General features: G+C 42.8%; 2 protein-coding genes across 3 annotated transcripts in view; one reads left to right on the forward strand and one right to left on the reverse strand.

The window, feature by feature from the left end:
* Positions 1–12089, forward strand: part of AGO2 (argonaute RISC catalytic component 2) — a 121264-nt gene extending 109175 nt beyond the window's left edge. For both annotated transcript variants that reach the window (XM_087447408.1, XM_087447409.1), the window contains exon 19: positions 15–12089. In XM_087447408.1, the coding sequence (XP_087303534.1) occupies positions 15–123 (109 nt within the window). In that variant the 3' untranslated portion in view covers positions 124–12089. The remainder of the gene's footprint in view (positions 1–14) is intronic.
* Positions 12090–16544: 4455 nt separating this feature from the next.
* On the reverse strand, positions 16545–19826 carry CHRAC1 (chromatin accessibility complex subunit 1). Its single transcript, XM_004431042.3, has 3 exons — positions 19641–19826; positions 17907–18033; positions 16545–17256 (listed from the first exon to the last, which is right to left on the reverse strand). Exons 1-3 carry the CDS (start codon positions 19785–19787, stop codon positions 17138–17140), a joined length of 393 nt encoding a protein of 130 aa, XP_004431099.1. The 5' UTR covers positions 19788–19826; the 3' UTR covers positions 16545–17137.
* Positions 19827–20150: the final 324 nt, after the last annotated feature.

Consider the following 20150-nt stretch of genomic DNA (forward strand, 5'->3'; position numbering starts at 1 on the left):
CCCCGTCCCTGCAGCGCTGAAGGAAGCCATACATCCGGGCAGAGTAATGGACGAGACCATCAAGCATTGGCCAAGGCGGTCCAGGTTCACCAGGACACACTGCGCACCATGTACTTTGCTTGACATGTTTAGTGTTTACGATTGTGTACCGCGTTGGATTCACATGAGACCAGCTACACTCAGACCAACAGATGCCCAGCCCTTCCGTGACAGCCAGCATTGAACATGAGACGTCATTGATTTTAGTAGATTCTCCATTTTCCAGAATGCCTTCCGTCCCAGATTTCAAACTTGGATTTTGAACTGCAGACCTGTATGAGACCCCATTGTCGTAGGAAATATGGTTTGCCAAAATCTATAAGCTGCTTATTAAAATAGAGTCCCGTGTTTCCTAAAAATCTCCTAAAACCAGTCTATGAACTCAGGGCTTTAAAACATTTTTAATTTATTTGGTCATTCAATTACTTGTTTTTAACACACGATACTATATGAAATTGATGGGCTCAAACTAGCTGTGAACGTTCTCTGAGAGTGAAAGCAACACAAAACACAATTGTGGTTTTAAAGCCTTGAACATTCTGATGTTGTCACTAAAGTTTATTTCAAAGTGATGCTAGTGTGCTCCTGACTTGGCTTACACAAGCTCTTCGGGACCCAAGGGCAGGTGGCCATGCCGAGGCGCCCACAGGTGGGTCTGTTCTGCCACTGCCTGCCTTTCACTCAGCTTGAAATAAGGAGCAGTGGCAGAAGATGGCCACGTGTGTTTACAGCATGTATAGGTCCAGAGAGATTGGCAGACAAGTGCCATTTTAATAAAAATTTATTTAAAAAAAGAAAGACAATATGCTGACAGTCTAATCATAAGATTTGTCCTATAGGACTGTGACATTTATTTTCCAAAGTTTCTAAAGAATACGGGTCTGTGGTGATAAATACAGTACAATCCTTTTTCACTGTTATGTCTTTAATGTAAGAGAAAAATATATATATCTGGTTTGCAGTATTAATGTGATTGATAGATGAGATAGATGCTGTTTTTCATTTTATTGACTACGGGGTGCTTCTTGTGATCTGTTTAGCATATCAAGAGTGTTTCGGAGCCTGGACACTGGACCACCTCTTGTGGTTCTCAGTGCTTAAGTACAGGAGTATGCAATTGACTTAATGTGACAGCAACCTGCCCCCCCTCAGTGTAGATTGTGTAGCCTGTACCTTCAGGAGGACCGAGCGCACTCACGGCAGTCACTTGCCGCCCTCCCTGCCTCCTCACCCCTGTGTGTTGCTCAGCCGATTAAGCACAAATGGAATGTATTTATTCTTCCATTCCTGGGAAACAAGTCCATGTCTCAGAGTGTACCTCTCTCTGTGTATGGTTTTGTTAGACAAGTTTCATAGGATCTATGCACTGAAACACACAGAAAGCTGTCGGCGGTGGCTCCCTGTTGGGGGCGAGGCCAGCGTCAGCGACAGAGCCCTGCCCTCAGGATAGCTGATTGTGAAGGCAGCAGAAGAGGCAAACCCTTCTGCTAGGGTTTGCATTCTGGGCCAGACTTGGGTTTGCCAATCTAGAAACCATTGCACTAAGAGTGATACCATGGACAACTTGAAAAGGGTAATAACAGACAGCTCTGTTTGTGCTAAATGGGCTTTTTGTCCTCGTAGGCAGTTTTATTAAGAGTCAAATCCACGTTCAGTGTAGAGATTCAAGGAAGGAGACAAACCTTCCCCTAGTGCTGCTTTGTGCTCTGTAGGTTTCCTCTCCCCAGCCCGGCCTGACATTTACCTCTCGCACTGTGGTGGAGTGAGGGTTCCGATGGGGGTGCCTTGTGCTAGAGTAAGCGCCACCTCTGTATTCTGGTCTGTTGGCTCCGAGGGGCGGGAGGGGCCAGGGAACCACAGGTGGAGCTGTAATGGATAGTTGGCCTGGATTTTGGCAGTGATGACAAAGGGATAACTATTATTTGTGAAGATATCTACTCCGAGTGGTGTGTGCGTGTGTGTGTGTCTGTGTGTGCATGTGGGTGTCTTATTAATGGCATTAGTCTCTTCTTGCTGTATCTTTTTTTTTTTTTTTTTTTGTCTTTTTAAATGATAAGAAGCCTCTGCTCTAAGAAACGTTGCAATTCCCTGTCATTTTATTGGCAAGTTGCACTTTCTTCTATGTTCAGAAGCAGACTGATACACTCTTGGCTTAAATTACCAGGAGCATTCAAGCTAAGGAGGGAATCTTTTCACTAATACACTTTTAAAATTGAAATTTAGGTTAGTTTTCAGCCATTTTTAGGATCATCTAGAACCGTGTGTCTCAAAGGTGTGTTTCTAACCGCCTGCAACAGGATCTCGGTGGTCGGGGCAGTGGTGGTGCTTGGTAAGAATGCAGACTCCAGGGCTGGGGGTGGCGTCTGCATTTTACACCATCAGCTGGGGTTCCAGGGCTGCCTGAAGTCTGAGAACTCCTGATCTAGAGCTTTCTGGAGAGTGCACTCCTCGAGCACTGAGGGCCCAGCAGGGAGGAGCTCCTTGGGATACACGGAGATGTTTTCTAAGTTAATACCTGGGGAAGATTGCAGGCTGGCAGAAAATTGGACCTAAAATTTTTTTTATCATTTTGAAGGAAAAGTTTTCTTGTTAGTGGGCCAAAGTACTTTGAGAAGGATACTTTTTATAGCCCTATGCTTGTTTTATAAAACTTTTAATATTAAAAGCATTAATAGACCAAATGTCTCCAGCTGGGTTAGCTACATACCTTGGTACATGTCTGATGATTCAGAATTTAAATGGCTGTAGTTACAATTTCTCAGGTAAATAATTGCTTTCCCAAATTTCTACCAAGCCCCCCATTATTAGGATAAATTTTGAGACAGTGTAAAACCTCAAAGTGCAGTAGAATAAGTCCAAGCCGTGTTCATATGGAAGCCACAAGGGCCTCTCGCCCGTCTTCTGATTGTGCTTGCGCCCACACAGGGCCGCTTCAAGCCTGCGTGCGGCCCCAAGGAAGGGCTCCCAGGGGAGCTCCATCCTCCCCCTGCAGTGACTGGCCGCCCGAGGCTCAGGGCCCGGGCAGATTTGAGAGGTGTCCACTCGCCAGCTTTGCCCCACCCCGCTGTTAAGTAAGGTGTGCCTTGCTTTAAGCAAACTGAATGTGAAAATTATGATGTAGGAATCTGGATTCATTTAAAAGAAAAACTGAGATTTATCTCATCTCTTTAAAAGAGGTCTCCCAATTAGGTTCTTGTACTGGTACTCTTCCTAGTATATTTTAAAATATTCACTTTAAGAAAAATTAATGTATTCCCATCCCTTCACCGCTATCTGTTACCTTAGAAAGTTCTCGCCCTAATAACTAAATGCTGATAGAAACCCAGGGGAGCCATTTAAAGCCGCCGTTTTGTAGACGAGCCCTTTGGTAATGCTAAGATTCCGTCCTGCTGTTTGTGTCTCATAAGCTCAGATTTTCCTAGTTCAGATAAACATTGTAAAACTGGGCATCCCTACTTTTAGAAAGGGATTGTTTTATTTTAGTTTTGGTTTTCTGTTTTGAGAAGTCTCCACGTGTACACTTGATACTACATTTTAGGATCTGCCTTTTCAAGATTATGTTGCCCTTTGGTAGTGTTCTCACACTCCCTCGAATGGATGTTTGCACTCTAGAACCACAGACATCCCTTGCCACTTCATTGGCCTGCGCCTTGAGGGAACTGTTGGAAACAGTGGTTTCCATGCCTTTGAAGGTTGGCTGTAATCACTGCAATTCCTGATATTTACCCCTGGTTACTGCGTGTTCATGGAAAAGACGATTTCAGTTCAGTTCCTACAGCAGGGCTGGGGGGGGAGGTTATTGATGTTATATTGTGTGTTATTTTTATTGTTGTTAAATGCAAATGTTGCTATTTATTTTTTCCTTTCTGCTCTGGTTTGATTTGGCTGATGTGGATATTCCAGTGCATGTGGTACCTGATGGATATGATAGAAATTATTTTCCCCAACTTTTATAAATTACCTAATGTTTACCTTCAAGTTTGCTGGATGATTTATTTTTGAAAGCCACAAATGTAATTTTTCTGGATGAATTGTTTTTCTTATATATGCAGCAATGTAATTTTACATTGATCTGCGGGGTGATTTAAATTTTATTTTTACAAGGCAGTTTTCAGTCAAATTATATATTTGATACAATATGTTAAGGGTAGACCAGCCAAGCGTCATGCAGTTGGGACACCAGACTGTCTCTAGGAGGCCATTGGGGGCTGGGGCGGCTTCTCTTGGTTGCTCGTTGTCATGGAAGCACTTGGCTTGTTTCATTGAGTCATCAGGATCTGGATGTAGTCCTTCAATGGGACTTTGATCTGTTGAACAGTTAAAAGAATTTTTTTCTTGGGCATTTTCCTACACCTAAGGCAGTTCCATTAGGAGGAGCTTTAGAAATTGACGTAATCCAGACAGCGGACAATCCCAGTGGCCCAGACAAGCCATAGAAATTTCTCTCTGACCTCTCTTTGACTCATCTCTCACGCTCACAAGAAAAGGAATGTACAATAAATAGAAAACTCCTCAGTGTTCACTTTCAGAATGCAAATATTTTATTTATATCTTAAGCCCTTCCCCAGAGTAACCGAGAATATTTTCTCTAGCTGCCATGCCAGCAGTTTCGGCTGCTGTGACATTTTTCAGTGTAGACTTAGTGCACGTGTGACTTTGTAATGGGGCTATCCGTGTTACAGACATGCTGACCCTTTTTTGTAAGGAAAACTTGCAACTCAAAATAATTGCACTGATTTTTTGACAACTTCCTTTGTATTATGTCCAACTTTGCATCTGCTGTACTTGTTTGAGATGATTGTAAATAGGTCTAGGATAGCAGAAGTGATATGAACACAACATTGCTCTGTTTTAGTGAGACTGCCACGTTCTTCAGTATTATGTGTCAGAGTCGTGTGGACAGAATTCTGTTCTTCTCTTTAGCCTTGTGTCTGTTGACCATTCATGAAGGACAAATTAGCCTCGTTCTCTTGTTTTTCTGAAAAAAAGTTTGCAACCTATTGAAAGGAGAATATGCTCTCTCCTTGAGGTCTGAGGATTTACTTTTAAGAGGATTAATTGTAAATCCTTTGCACACTTTCTTGGTCTGTTTAATTCCCTGTTATTTGCCATGACTCCCTAAAGCATGTTCTTCGAGTCCACCCGGCATTCAGCAGTTCGGTAGGAAGCATCTGTCTGGCCAGTGTTAACAGAGAGTGAGGGCCGCCCTTGCTTGTCTTTGGTCAGCCATCATTTTAAAGCCACGAGGTCACTGTTGTGTCAAAACCATCATTTGTGGCTTAACCCATAGATGCTAGAGAGACCTGAAGTCCAATGCTGTTCTTCTATGCCTCGTGATCTTGCTAGATTAGAAGTATGTGCTCCAGCCCAAAGTGTTGTAATTCTGTTTGTAGTCAGGCTACCCAGTGTCAGACACACAAAGGAGTTCTTAAACCCAAACCAGTCATCTGAGTGTGTGTTAGTTAACGTCACGTCGATGCCATCATGGTGCCCTTGCTTAATGCTTTTTTGGATGTGTTTTGCCATTTTATTGTCTAAAGTGAATGTATTGGCTTAGCCAAATCACTACAGAAGGTGGTTTCTAAATACCTTTTAGATGGAAAAAATAAATGCAGATAAAGGCTACCTCTGAATTCTCAGTAGATTCATATTTGCTCTTAAGCGTAGCTATCCACACTGAAATAGCCAAAATGTTGCCTGAATAAACTGAATTGTGAACATCTCTCTGTTCAGTTCTGGCTTGAAAATTTGTGTGCCATACTGTGACCCGTGGGCAGTCCCCTCCTCCCCCTCTGAGCTGCCAGGGGTGGACCAGGGACTCCTCAGGGCTGCCCAGCTCCGAGGTTCTAGGACTCTAAGTGGCCAGCGTGGATGAAATGGAAAGGCTTTTCTGCACTGTCCTCACAGGCTGGCAGGAGCATCTCCGTGCAGGGCCCTGTGTGGCGAAACCTTGAGATGGCCTGCTGTCCTGGCTTTTCACTTTCCTGTTCCATATAAGAAAGCACTTTTTTTTTTTTTTTTTTTTTTTGCTTGACTTATGAATGGGTTGAAAATGGCTCTTTCTGCTCTCTTCTCCCTTTTTAAACACTCTTTAAAATCACGAAGGTGCTTGACCGCCGATCTCATGCGGGTAGCACATTTAAAGTAGCTGCATGGTTTGGAAAACACAGACAGAATTGACCTTGACTTTGGAACCGTGAGTTACTATCACTCTCTACTTAAAAATGATCTAAAGTTTGAAAGCAAAGTGTTCTGTTCAAATCCAAGGCCCTTTGTTTGAAAGGAACACAGGGTCCACAGCTGGCGCCTTGAAGTAGGAGTGCCTGCTGCCGGCGCCCTGGATTCTCGGATGCCAAGTTGCAGGAAGTCTGCCCCGGGAGAGTCTGCTATGATTCTGAATACCCCTCCTTGTGATTAACCACTTTGCTGTCAGAAATGTCCTTTGCCCACACACTACTGTGGGTCATTCAGTGTCACCCTCTGCCTCCTTCGCATCTTTTCTTTAGGTTCCTTATGTTCTTTCATCTTCAAGTTTAGCATTTGCTCCAAAACACCTCCACTGGTTTGCTCTTAAATTCTTGAGGGACAGGCGGAAAGTTTTGCAGTTACAGACGTCTGGGTATGTGGAGGTGGCTCTGCTCTCCTACTGGATGCTCATCAGACATTGACTTTGGCCCAGTGAGGTCTCAAATAACATCATCATGTGGAAATAATTGCCTTTAACACTGTTGTTTTGGGTTTTGATGCTTTTCATGCTACATGCTGTGCTTTAATTCTGAATGAGCTAAGTGTCCTTTGCGGTCTTTCTAAGAATATTTTGTCATTCTGCAATCACACTGCTCTGTAGATGCAGACCACTCTAAGAATCGTGGACATTTAGGGTGGGTGCCCACAAAGTCTGCTGACCTGCTGCCGGGGCTCCTTGGGACCTCTGGGTTGGCCTTGTTTTCAGTCAGAATCCCATACAGGGTGTTTCAGGGGACACTGCACAGTGGCCCACTCCTCGAGTTAGTAATGTGAACTGTTGAACTCAGATCTGCCCATCAGCGTTTTGTACGCGTCTCCAGAATGCTGGGGTGGGCCTCTCCCACCGTCTTTGCATTCATGAAAGATTATTAAAAAATGAGAGAACTGAAGATTACTGGTGCTTTTGTTAACACTTTTCTATCTTATTGGTTGATGAGAAAAATTTAGATGTGTTAGATCTTTAAATGCCCTTGGTGGTATGACTGAAGGGTTGAGTCCTCACCTCACTCCCATCCCCTTTTGGGGAGTTGGGGGAGGCTGGATTATCTCCTATTTACAACCTCCTTGGATTTAAGTAGTTCAGAGTTAAAGCTAAAACACCAAATATTAATTCTTCCCCTCTAGGTGTCTCCAGGAACTAGATGTGAGGCCAACCTCATTCAGTAAACTTTCTGAATCTTCAACGTCCTTAAAACCATCAATTGATCCCAGGAACACCACCGGGCCGGGGGTTGCAATGCAGACCGACTGCTTGGCTTCTTGGCACCACTTGACAGAACTAGGTGCTCATGTTGGGGACCCAAGGCTCCTTTGATCTCTAGAGATTGTGGGAACCTGAGGGTTGGGAGAAGGCAGGCCCCTCTGACCCAAGAAGCAGGTGATGCCCAGGTTCTCCTCTGGTCTCCATCAGTGCCAGACCGAGTATGTTCTGGAAGACCCAGTCTCAGCCTCTGTGCCTTTAATGTCCAGTCCTCAGTGTCCTTTCAGAATCGTGTTGGGGCTGCATTTTTATTGGGAAGTAAGCCTGTACCGTTCCACAAGTTAATCGTTGACCTGCCTTTGAAATTACTTTTTGCTCCTCAACTCCTGACTTTGTAAACTGTGATACCCATGCACGCTATCTCATGTCAGAAAATATTAGGTTCCAGTGCATGATTTCTCCCATGCCCTGACCAAGTTCACATCTGCTAGGATTCCAGGAAATCGGTGCAAGACCCATCTCTTAGTCATTGACTGTGACCTTCAGCAAAACCTGGTGGTTTTGTTCTCATAGTCACTCAACAAGAATATTTAGTGTAATGGAACTAGATTTTTTTAAAAAGGAATTAGAATCATGTCTTTGTAAAATGTATGTGAAGTCCTCAGATGTAAGGTGCTATTCAGTCCTACCATCCCTATTTTGGAATGCTTTTCGTTATTGTTGCTCTGTTTTGTGACATACAGGGAAACTGCTTACTTAGGTGTGGGTGTCACCTTGAGCTGTGCACATAGGAGTCCAGTTTTGACATATCTAAAATACAATTTTTAGCTCTGACTTTCTCAAGCCAGGTCTTGAGCAGTTTTCTTGGCTGATGGTCTAATTAAAAACCACCCTTCCCTGTCAAGGGTGATTTTATTGGTTTTAAGTGGGGAAAAGAATCCAATGTTATTTATTTTTTAAATGTATAGAAAATCCTTCTTGGTGGCTCCTCTTGGCCCTTCCCTCTCCCCAAACCCTCCATTCTAAAAGGCAACGGCCTTTCCCTCGGTGGAGGCGCTGGCTGCAGAGGGGATAACACATTAACAATTTTGGTTTCTCCTCAAATCCAAATATACATGTGACTAAAATCCTTGAAAGTATATAGTTTAGCACTAAATTGAACTTTGAGTCCTGAGTTTGATAGTGGATTTTAATGTAGTTGTTGAAGGTATGAATTCATGTTTTATAACTGTAGAGGCAAGTGAGTTTTTACTTTTTAAACGTTTTAAGAGAATAATTGTAAGTTTCTGTGCAGCAAAGTGGCTAATTACTCATTAAATACAAGAAAAGAATGTAGTGTCTAAGTCCAGATTTTTCTTACCTCTGGTACACTTCAGATTATTTACCTAATATGTATTGAGGGGTTTTAACCCTGAGTTTTATCAACTTTTCTAGTTTTATTTTATTTTTATAAAATAATTGAAAAAGAACCAAAAATGAATTTGAAATTTCCTTAAGTAGATCTTGTCCCCTCTTAATTTTCCCCCACAATAAAACATTTTAGAAGACATTTTGAATCAAAATGTATTACGGCCATTTAAAGTTTACTATTTTCTAAGAAGCCGAGCAGCTACAAGGGCCTCATTTTGGGTGGTACTCTACGTATTGTCCACAGACTCGTTTGTACCTGTGCGGTGGGTCTATGTGGCGATGTCTTGTGTTTGCAATATAGAAACCGTGCAGTGCTGTTTTGTAAATTGACAGTTCCTGTATAAACTAGTATTTATATACATTGGCCTCTCTGTATAATTTTTCATTTGCTACATGAATTGTAAAATTAATTATAAAATTACAGTACCTGCTAAATACAATTCTGAGGCTTCATGTCCTTGTGTTTGGTTTAATACCATTCTGTGTGTCTTGAGGATGTCCAATGCTTGCATGATGCTAGGTGGTAATACCACTTTAAATTAAGCCTTAATCACATGTTAAATTTGTAAGTTTCAGAGTATGCAAAAACATTAGGCAGAGTGAGTTTAAACTGTTCCGATCAAGATGCTATCTCGTAATTCAACATGTCTTTTCTCTGGAGTTGCAAAGGGAAATGTTCAGTGATACAGATCTCTCTCTCTTCCTCTCTCTCCCTCTCTCTGGTCTGGCTTGGCTGTTGCCATTGCTTAATAAAAATGGACCATTGTGCATTTCTGTGGCAGTGAGTCAAAAAGACCTGTTCTGAAAGTCTTGAGACTTTTTCAGGGTTATTTTTAAATGTTTGATTTTTTTTCCCTCCAGTCTGAGATTTATTTATGGCTGATGGAGAGTATGATTTGGGCGTAAATCTTATTTGCAAACCTGCTCATGTTCTAAGCTTTCTTCAGGTAGTGCCACCTGTCATCGCTTCTGCACATGATTAAATGGATTTTTGTTTTTGTAAAAGCATCTTAAATTTAGACATAAAATGGAGGGGACCCAGCTTTCTTTACAATGTGGATCTACCTCAGTTAAACAGTTGGGTGCTATTTACTAAGTCTGTCAAATTAATTGGAAAAAGTAACCAAACCGTGAGATATAACTCCACATGAAGCTTGAAATCATAATTTCCGTTTATTTAATAATATTTTTATTTATTGTGTGCCTTTTATGTTGAATCCTAATGCATTGAAAAAATCAGTATGAAATTAAATATTTTATATTGCAGGTGGGGAGAAAAGCCCAATTGGCCATAGAATTTGATAGATTTCCCCCCAGCCAACTACTAACATGTATTGGAATCCCAACTGCCCTCTTGTGAAAAGAAAAAACAATTATGTCCAAGAGCAACTTCAACATTTTACAAACAAATTCCAAACTCTTCTATGCATATATTGATAGCTATCACTTCACTTTCTGTGCCAGTGAAGGGGCGGCCAAAAACAGCTCACAAGAACCCTTATCACTGCTTTCTTCCCCATTTGTGCCCCCCACTTCCTCTGGCATATTTTATAAGTTTATTTCATAAGCTGCAAATGGACAGTTGTCAGTTTCATCTCGCCTGATTCCCAGGGGAGGTGTTAATGACCATCTACAGCGGAAGGGACTGCATGTGGCCGTCTGGAGAGGGCGAGGCCTGCATTCAGCAGCAGCCTCAGGGGTTCCGTAAGTTAGGAAAGCTTTCTGGCAGGTGAGAAAATAAGATAGGAGATCGATGACTTTCCATGCTTTTATATTTGGCAGTTTACAATTCTAGACTTTTCCTACTATGGCGATCTTTTCTAACTCAATTCTTTGAGGGTAACGCAATATTTTGGAGTCTTAAGAAGTTCATTTTATACCAGTAAGAAATAAAAATTAGGGATCTTTCCTGTATAGTTTTACTATTTTAAAGAGATGTCTGAATTTTACAAGAGAAGCAACATTCCTTAGTGGCAAAACTTTGAAAGTTGATTTGGGAGGCTTTTTGCTGCAGGATCTCAAAAAAAAAAAAAAATGGGATGATTCTAGTTAAATGTTTTTAATTTTTAAACTTCCATCAGGTCGATACTTAAGCTATATTTTGTAAAGAGTAAATCATCCTTTAGTATGCTGCATATAAAGATCAGCGTTGTTGCACTTTCTCAATAATAATAAATGCCCTACAATTGGCCCACCAGTAAGCATTTTGTTTTTTACCTAACAAGAGTACTTTGGGCGGGTGATTAAATTTATACAGGTACCTCAAGAAAAAGAACCTGAATATGCTGCATTTTGTTTCTTTAGCTTTTATATGTAGCATTTTGTTTTGCTCTTATTATTTTGTTTAGATATATGCTTTTTGGACCCCAATGGACTGTTGAAAGAAATTTCAAAGTTACTCTTGTAGGGATACAGTATCCTTTTTTTTTTTTTTTTAAACTTACTGCAATATCTGGTTCACAGGTTGCCCACCAGTAGAATAATGCTTTACCCAAATACACATGAGAAAAGGATACCATGTTTATAAGCAGACAATAATGTTCCCAATCCTTTCTGTTCATGCTGCTTTCTTAATTCTTTTCTCCATGTCATCAAGAGGTTAGATAACTTATTCCTAAGGTCAAATTTAAACATCATGGCATCTTAATGTTTTCAACAGACCTCACAAAATTGCCATTGAGTAAGTAGCATGATCCTAAAGGTATTGCTGGCATTAGGCAGCCAGGTTGATCTGGTCTCTGAAGAGCCAGTCTTCACTTTTCTCTATTCCCCAGCACTCACCCTCAACTGAACAGACGGGGAGTGGTCTTGATTGACAAAAGAAACTGGCAAAGAAAGCTAAAGGCTGAGACACTGAGCATCTATTGTCGTGTTTAAGCTTAGCTGGGTCCTTTCGAGTTTGTTTTACAGCTTACTAGGTTAAGTAGTTTGCACTATTTTTGCAATAAATTCATGGAAAACCTAACAGTTACTTGTTTTGTTTCTTACTGTGTGTATATAAACTAATACTGAAAGTTTGGCATAGTGTTTTTTTCACCTCCGTACATAACCCTTAACATGCACAGAATGATGTAAATCGGATAAACTCTGACGTGACTGGTATTTTATAAAGTTATTTTGTATGGTGTCAATTTTGTTTTGCCTCATAGTATGTCAGCAAAAAATAAAATAAAATTCCTCATATTTACAGCTGCCTCTGCCAAAGATCTTCAATTACACATTCATTTGGGCACTTCTTTCTGCAAGGTTAAGATTCCAGGCTTCCAGGGGAGAAGCATGCCTTCAATGATAGAGCCCCACAGCCTTATTCTACAAGCATTGGACCTATTCCTTTAACAAGGTACTCAACAGAGCTAGGCATTTGAGGTTTGAGGATGAAAACCACAGGAATGACTTGGACAGGAGAAGAACTAATGTGATGTCTAGGATGACTTGGGTGTTTCTACTCTGGCAGTCATGAGAAAAGATGAAGTAAAAAGCCATTCAACTAAGCCCCAATCAAGTGCAAAACCGTGAACTCCACGTTGTGTGGGAATCAGAGCCGACCACATCTGGGGTTCTCAGCCTGGTGGGTCACTTAACCCCCTCTGCGTTGGCTATGTTTGCACATATTGGTGCAGCTCTGAAATCCCTGGTGGCCTCACTCTGGGCTGTTTTTGACTTCTAACTGTACTGAAAAAATATTTAGTGTTGGGAAAGGAAAGGAGGGTTAGATTAAGAAAACCAAAAAATGGCTAAAAATGCCTAGGATGGGTCGGCCCCGTGGCTTAGCGGTTAAGTGCGAGCGCTCCGCTACTGGCGGCCTGGGTTCGGATCCCGGGCGCGCACCAACGCACCGCTTCTCCGGCCATGCTGAGGCCGCGTCCCACATACAGCAACTAGAAGGATGTGCAACTATGACATACGACTATCTACTGGGGCTTTGGGGGGAAAAAATAAATAAATAAATAAATGAAAATGCCTAGGATGTGCATTGTTGCTAAAGCAAGCCAAAGTTTTGTTCTCATTTAAAGCCAGTTTCTGATTTTTAAGAATGTGTTCATTAAAGAAAATGTGAAAATTCAGATAAACATAAAAATAAAAATTTTAAATTATCTGTAATCACAACACTGATAGGTAATTACTGTTAACATTCTGGTGTATTTTGTTCGTCTATCCCCCAACCCCCTCAACAAAATCAAGATGAAAGGGGGTTTTTTTTTTTTCCCCCTTAATGTATCCAAGACCCTGTACTTTTTTTGTGTGTGTGAGGAAGATCAGCCCTGAGCTAACATCCATGCCAATCCTCCTCTTTTTGCTGAGGAAGACCGGCCCTGGGCTAACATCCGTGCCCATCTTCCTCCACTTTATGTGGGACGCCACCACAGCATGGCCTGACAAGTGGTGCGTCAGTGCATCGGTGCCTGCCCAGGATCCGAACCCGGGCCGCCAGCCTCGGAGTGCCCGCACTTAACTGCTAAGCCACAGGGCCGATCCTCCTTCTTAATATCCAAAACCACAAAGCACCTTGGTGCCCACTAGCCCTGGTACATGCTAATTGAAAATGAAAGAATATACAGAAACTAATGCGAGATCTACGGTATCCTTACTTAGTAAATACTGCCTTCCCTTGTTACATTCTCGCTATTTCATTATCATTTACTGAATGGCCAGAGCAGTAAATTGATTGGAGAAACCTAAGAGTAAAAACAGTATATGATGAAAATAGCTCCTTGATCAGAGGATGTACAGTGCATCTTTATGCTCCATAGAGGATGCGGGAGCCCGTTTCAGCAGGAATGGCAAGTTACTGTAGGAAAACAACAGTATATAGATTAAGATCAGTGTTGAGGGCCTTGAATGCCAAATGAATTTACCCAACACAGTGCGGAGAAACTGCACTTTTTTTTTTATGAGGAAGCGTAGCCCTGAGCTAACATCCGTTGCCAATCCTCCTGTGTTTGCTGAATAAGACTGGCCCTGGGCTAATATCTGTGCCCATTTTCTTCTACTTTACTTTATATGGGATGCCGCCACAGCATGGCTTGATAAGCAGTGCGTCAGTCTGTGCCTGGGATCCGAACCTGTGAACCCCCGGCCACTGAAACAGAACGCGAGAACTTACTTAAGCACTATGCCACTGGGCCAGCCCCGAAACTGCACTTGTTTAAGCAGCATGGTCCAGTGGAGAGTGTAGTCGGATTTGAATCCCATTTCCACCACGTCCTAGTGTGCCTTGGACTAATTCCTTAATCTGAGCTTCCATTCCCTTCTTTGTAAAACGTGGATACTTTGCAAATTGCTGTGAGGCTTAGATGAAAATGTACACAAGGCACACAGAGGCTCGGCCCCAATGGCTACTTCAATATCAGGTATTTTTAACTCTTCTGACCAGGAAAAGATTAATCTTCATAAAATCATTTTGATAATGTGATAGCAGTATGCAGGATGGGAAGAGAGGCTATAAAGATGGTGAGGAAACCAGTTAGGAAGCTACTGTAATAAACTAGCACGTGATTCAAGGACAAACCAAGAAGGATGAGAGCTCCCTAAATAATTGGATCTGAAGTGCTTATGATGGGTTAAGGATGTTTCAGCTGGTTACACACAAAAACCAGTTAGTATTTTCCTGGGGATTTGTTAAACAGCATCACATTACTGTAGGCATAGATACTACAGGCCATGCACAGAACTTAAAAAAATAAAGAATTTCTGCTCTTTGAAAGATGCTGTTAAGGGGATGAAAAGATAAGCCACAGACTGGGAGAAAATATTATTTGCAAATCACATAATCTGGCAAAGCACTTGCATTCAAAATATATAAAACTCTCAAAACTCAATAGAAAGAAAACTCAATAAAAAGATGGGCAAAAGATCCGGACACTTCACCAAAGAAAATATATAGATGGTAAATAAGCAAATGAAAAGATGCTCAACATCATCTGTGATTAGGGAAATGCAAATTAAAACCTACAACCACTAAAATGGCTAAAATTAAAAAAAAAAAAGTTTTGCAGAGGATTGAGAATAACTGGAACTCTCACTGCTGGTGGGAGTGCAAAAGGCACAGCGGCTTCAGAAAACAGTTTCTTACAAACCTAAATAGACACTTCCACTCCTAAGTGTACACTCAAGTGACATGAAATCCTATGTTCACACAAAACCTGTACACAAATGTTTATAGGGCTTTATTTGTAATTATCAAGACTGTTTCCAGCCCAAACTGGGAATTACCCATTTACCTGGGGAATGGATAAATAAATAGTATATTCATACAGTGTAATCCTACTCAGCAATAAAAAGCAATATTGCAGCTATCAGCAGTCTATTGCTGATACCTGCAACAACATGGATGAATCTCAAATGCATTATGCTAAATATAAGAAAGCCAGACTCAAATGCTACATACTGTAAGATTCCATTTATATGACATTATGGAAAGACGGGCCAGCAAACCACAGTCCGTGGGCCAAATCCGGCCTACTCTGTTTTTGTATGGCCTATAAGCTAAGAATAGTTTTTACATTCTTAAACAGTTGAAAAATATCAAGACTATTTCATGACCCATGAAAATTATACAAAATTCAAATTTCAGTTCCAGAAATAAAGTTTTATTGAAATACAGCCACACTCATTCCTTTATGTATTATCTCTGGCTGCCTTTATACTACAGTGGCAGAGCTGAGTAGTTGTGAGAGATTATATAGCCCACAAAACTTGAAATATTTTCTATATGACCTTTTCCAGAAAAAGTTTGCTGGCTCCTGCTATGGAGGCAAAGAATAGCTTAGTGGTTGTCAAAGTTAAAGGTAGGAATGAGTTTGACCATGAGGGAATTTGGGGGAAGTGACAGAACTGTTGTATCTTCATTGTGCTGCTGGTTACACGACTCTGCATCTGTCAAAACTCAGAACTGGGGCCTGCCCAGTGGCATAGTGGTTAAGTTCAGCGCACTCCGCTTGGGCGGCCCAGGTTTGCAGGTTTGAATTCCAGGCGCAGACATACACCACTCATCAAGTCATGCTGTGGCAGCGACCCACATACAAAATAGCAGAAGACTGGCACAGATGTTAGCTTAGGACCAATCTTCCTCACCAAAAAAACAAAAAACAAAAAAACTTAGAACTGTACACCAAAAAGTGGATTTTAAAATATTTTATTCTAAAAACAAGATGGTCAGAAAACATCAGTGGTTGCCTGGGGATAGGCAAAGGGACTAACTCCAAAAGAATACAGGGGAACATCTGAGGTGACTGGAACTGTTCTGTATATTGATTGCTTACACAACCAACAGACTTGACATTAAAGGATGATTTTACTGGATATAAATTATAATTCAATTTTTTTTAAAAAAGAGACTGAAAAGACAAGAGCCAAAAATTTGTATGTGAAAAAAAAATAGGGCTTATGGTTTCCTCTTGTGGACAGTAAAAACAATCACAATGGGTGTAAAGAAAAGAACAGTAAAAAGAGAGATCTTCAACATACAAAATGTTTTAAAACGTTTTTTAAGAAAAATATGCTCATGCAGAGGTAACATTTCTTTTTGCATCGGCTAATTTGACTTGAAATTCTTCTCTGGGAATAAGTGTTAGAAATCCTTATTTTTAAATATCACAAAAGTCTCAGGTAATAAGCAAGGCAGTAAAACAATGGAGGGTTCTAAAACTAGTTTCATAAAGCATTTTACTGTAAAATTATGTACAACTTTTAATAAAAAAGAAAAATTTATTTCTTTACAGTTAAAAACATGCAGTATTTGGACAAATAGTCAAATTTTCTTGAAATACAAAAACTGAAATGTAACATACTACCCATAAACTACATATTTAGCTAAAACTGGATCTAGTTGTTTATAAGGATTTCAAAATATACATATACGAATTTACACAAATGATATTTAGAAGCTCTTCAAAATCTATCTGTAAATTTAAAAGTTAAGCAAAACTGTCTTTGCCTCTGCTGCTTATAGCTGCAGCAGATTGAGTGGCAGTGCCTGACTGTACAGACAACTCTTTCTTGGTACCCTCCAACCGCAGCAGGGACCTGTCAAAGAGAGGCTGTTGTCTGGGTTACTTTCCTTTTGGCTATTTACGGTATAGGTGCCTCAGATGCTCTATCTCAGCCAGGAAAGAATACAATGTACTTGAAGTCTCTGAAAATCGAGGAGACTAAAGTCACACAGTGTTGTGCTTACTTCAAAGCAATGGTGCTAATCCATAACGGTCTTCACCAGGCTGATTTTTAAAGCAGTTTTTTGGTTTAGGATTCCGCGTCATCATCATCACTGTCATCGTTGTCATGCTCTTCCTCGTCATCTTCTCTCTTCTCTTTAAGCATTTTCAGATATTTACTAGCTAAAATCTTCTTCGGTAATATATCTTAAAAACATAAAGCTAACATCAGCAATTGGTTGTGGTAGACCATGAATACAGCAATGCAAATTTCAAAATGTACTAGTTCCTGCTTTAGAATAGGTTCCAAAACAAGACAAAATTCAGACTACACTTCTGGGTGAAATAGCAGGAAACTAGCACTGTCTGCTGACTAATGCTCAAGACCTGTTTCCATTCTACTGACTGCAAACTATGTGCTTCTATGTGCTGATAACGACTGAGCAACCCTGCCCAAACCACCTCAGACCAGCTGGCCCCAAGGGTAGACTTAAGCTCTTTCTGGCTGTGTCCCACAACTATTACAACAACAAGCATTAGTTTTTCTGTTTCTGGGGCCAAGGAAAGCAGCCCAGAGTTTTCCCTTCAGTGGCAAGGAGGAGTCTGAGGAGGTGGGTCTGCCAGGCTCACCCAGCCAGCCAAACATCCTTGGTGCAGGCTGTTGACTTCACTATCGTTCTAGGTGAACCACATTACAAACACACTCAGACAAAACGTAAAAGGTCTTCCTGTGCCAGGTGGTGGAAAACTTTGGCACCTGGAGAAAGCAGCAAAATGTCAATTTCAGTGAAAGCAGGAAAGAAAGAGTTGCAAATTACTAAGCATTTTTTAACCAGAATGTTTCAAAGGCTAAGTACCTGCAAGAAACTGAAAAGTTTCCGATTCCTCTGCAGTATTTGATAAATCACTGTAAGTGAGTGCTTTCTTTTCTTTTCCACTGCCATGTCTGTAGGAATAGGTGGCTAGATATTGAACAAAGAGTTCCTAAAACAAAACCAAAAAGTAAAATGAAAGGTGTGCTTTGAAAACTTATCATAGAACTTCATCTTTAAATTACTTTAAGTTTAGATGACTCAGATTATCTTGGTTTCTCAAATTACAGGAAATCACTGGGGAAAGGAGAAATATGAGGTTAGAAGGAAAGCAAGGCCATATTAAAGTTGGTGGAGAAGGCATTTCCCAAAAGTTTATTTTAGATTTCTAACTTATCAAAAATATTTAAAAGTAATTAAATAATGAATCATAAATGTGCAATAACCAATCTGTACAGTAAAAAGGGAGCATGAGACCATTCGAAAATTCTATCTGGGCCGGCCCCGTGGCTTAGCGGTTAAGTGCACGCGCTCCGCTGCTGGCAGCCCGGGTTGGGATCCCAGGCGGGCACCAACGCACCGCTTCTCCGGCCATGTTGAGGCCGCATCCCACATACAGCAACTAGAACGATGTGCAACTATGACATACAACTATCTAGTGGGGCTTTGGAGGAAAAAAATAATAAATAAAAAAAATTATTAAAAAAAAAAAAGAAAATTCTATCTGGCTCAGGAACACAATTTTAGTCTTCCATTTGAATATATTGTGTCCAAGGTGGTTTGCCTACAACTATAATAGTCAGCAACCTGAAGCTGAAAATGGACATTTCCCATTTTGCACCAATACCTTCCCTAAAGAAACAACCTGGACTGAGCCCTTCTCTCTGTTTTTGCTTTAACTCCATCTAATTTGCTCAGTAAGGGATTAAAGAAGGGCCTGCATAAGCCACAGTTCCTTAATACTTACAGAATGAAATTGTACAGGAAAACACAAATATCCCAATGCTGAGCGGGCAATTATTTTCCTGGGCTCTAAGAAAGCATGGCTCTGGCATAAAGCAGGCAAGAAATCTGATTTCCCACTTCCGTTAGCTCTAGTCCAACATACTGTAGGGACACTGTGTCCTGAACTCGGAGGGGCTGGAAAACAGACTCTAAGGAAAGTTAAAACAATGAAGACGGCAGCTCAAACACGGCCCCGTGTAAAACAGGAAGGGTTCCGACACGCCACTATCGAGACCAAACCACAAGAGACGAATGATCTGTCCCGCACCTCGGAGGGGGCTAGTACACCTGCTGGAAGCGGAGGTCTCCGGGATGCCACTGCGGCCCGCCTAGCAGACGCGGGGAGCGCGGCCCGGCCGGGCCGTACCTCCTGAGGAAGCCCTCGAGCTTCGCTGGACGGCGCCCGGGCCCTCGCCCCGGACCGTCTGAGGAGCTGGGGCCCCCAAACCCCCAAACAGGCCGGAAGCGAGAAAAGCGAAGGCTTGAGGGACGGGAATACGGTGACGCAGGGGAACGAGACACCAAAACAAGCCGCGTCAGCCCGCGGGACGGCGGACGGCGCGCGAGGGAGGGCGGGAACGGCGCGGGATGGGCGGAGCTCGGGGCGCGCGAGGGAGGACGGGGCGCGGAAGGGCGCGCGCACGTGAGACCGCGAGGGGCAACCGGCGGTGCGCGGGCCGAGGGGGAGCCGGCGGCGCGGCCGAGCCTGGCGGGCGGCCCCACCCCCGCCCGTCTCTCGTGGCTCCTCACTGCTCCCCGCGCGGCCCGCCTCACCGTGGCCTTGGCCGTGAGCACCAGCGCCTCCTGGTTGATGCTGGACACCTCAGGGGAGCTCTTCATGATGACCCGGATGCGGGACAGGGGCAGCGACACGAGCCGCTGCTCCCCGCACTTGTCTTTGCCCACGACCACGTCCGCCATCTTTGCGCCCCTCCCCCGCGGCGGCCGCCGGGACCGCCCGCTATCACGCCACCGCCCACCGCCCGCCGCGAGGTGGCCGGCCGACACGGTCGGTGCGGGAGCGGCGTCCCGTTGCCCCGTGGGAGTTGTAGTGTCGGGGAGGCGCGGCCGCGGGGGCCGGCAGCCGCCCTTTCGGGGGCGGACTACAAGCCCCGTGATGCCCCGCGCCCCCGAGGCCGCCGGAAGGAGCCCTCGGCACCCTGCGCCGAGCGGAGCGGATGGAAAGGCGGCCGGCTGGCACGGCGGGGCGCGGGACGGGGGAGCAGGAGGTCCCGAGGGGAGGGCGGGTGCTGTTGAGGGAGGCGAACGGTAGGGGAGAGCTCT

Source organism: Ceratotherium simum, chromosome 23, assembly GCF_057802395.1.
Source record: "Ceratotherium simum simum isolate JZ-2026a chromosome 23, ASM5780239v1, whole genome shotgun sequence".
Lineage (NCBI taxonomy): Eukaryota > Metazoa > Chordata > Mammalia > Perissodactyla > Rhinocerotidae > Ceratotherium > Ceratotherium simum.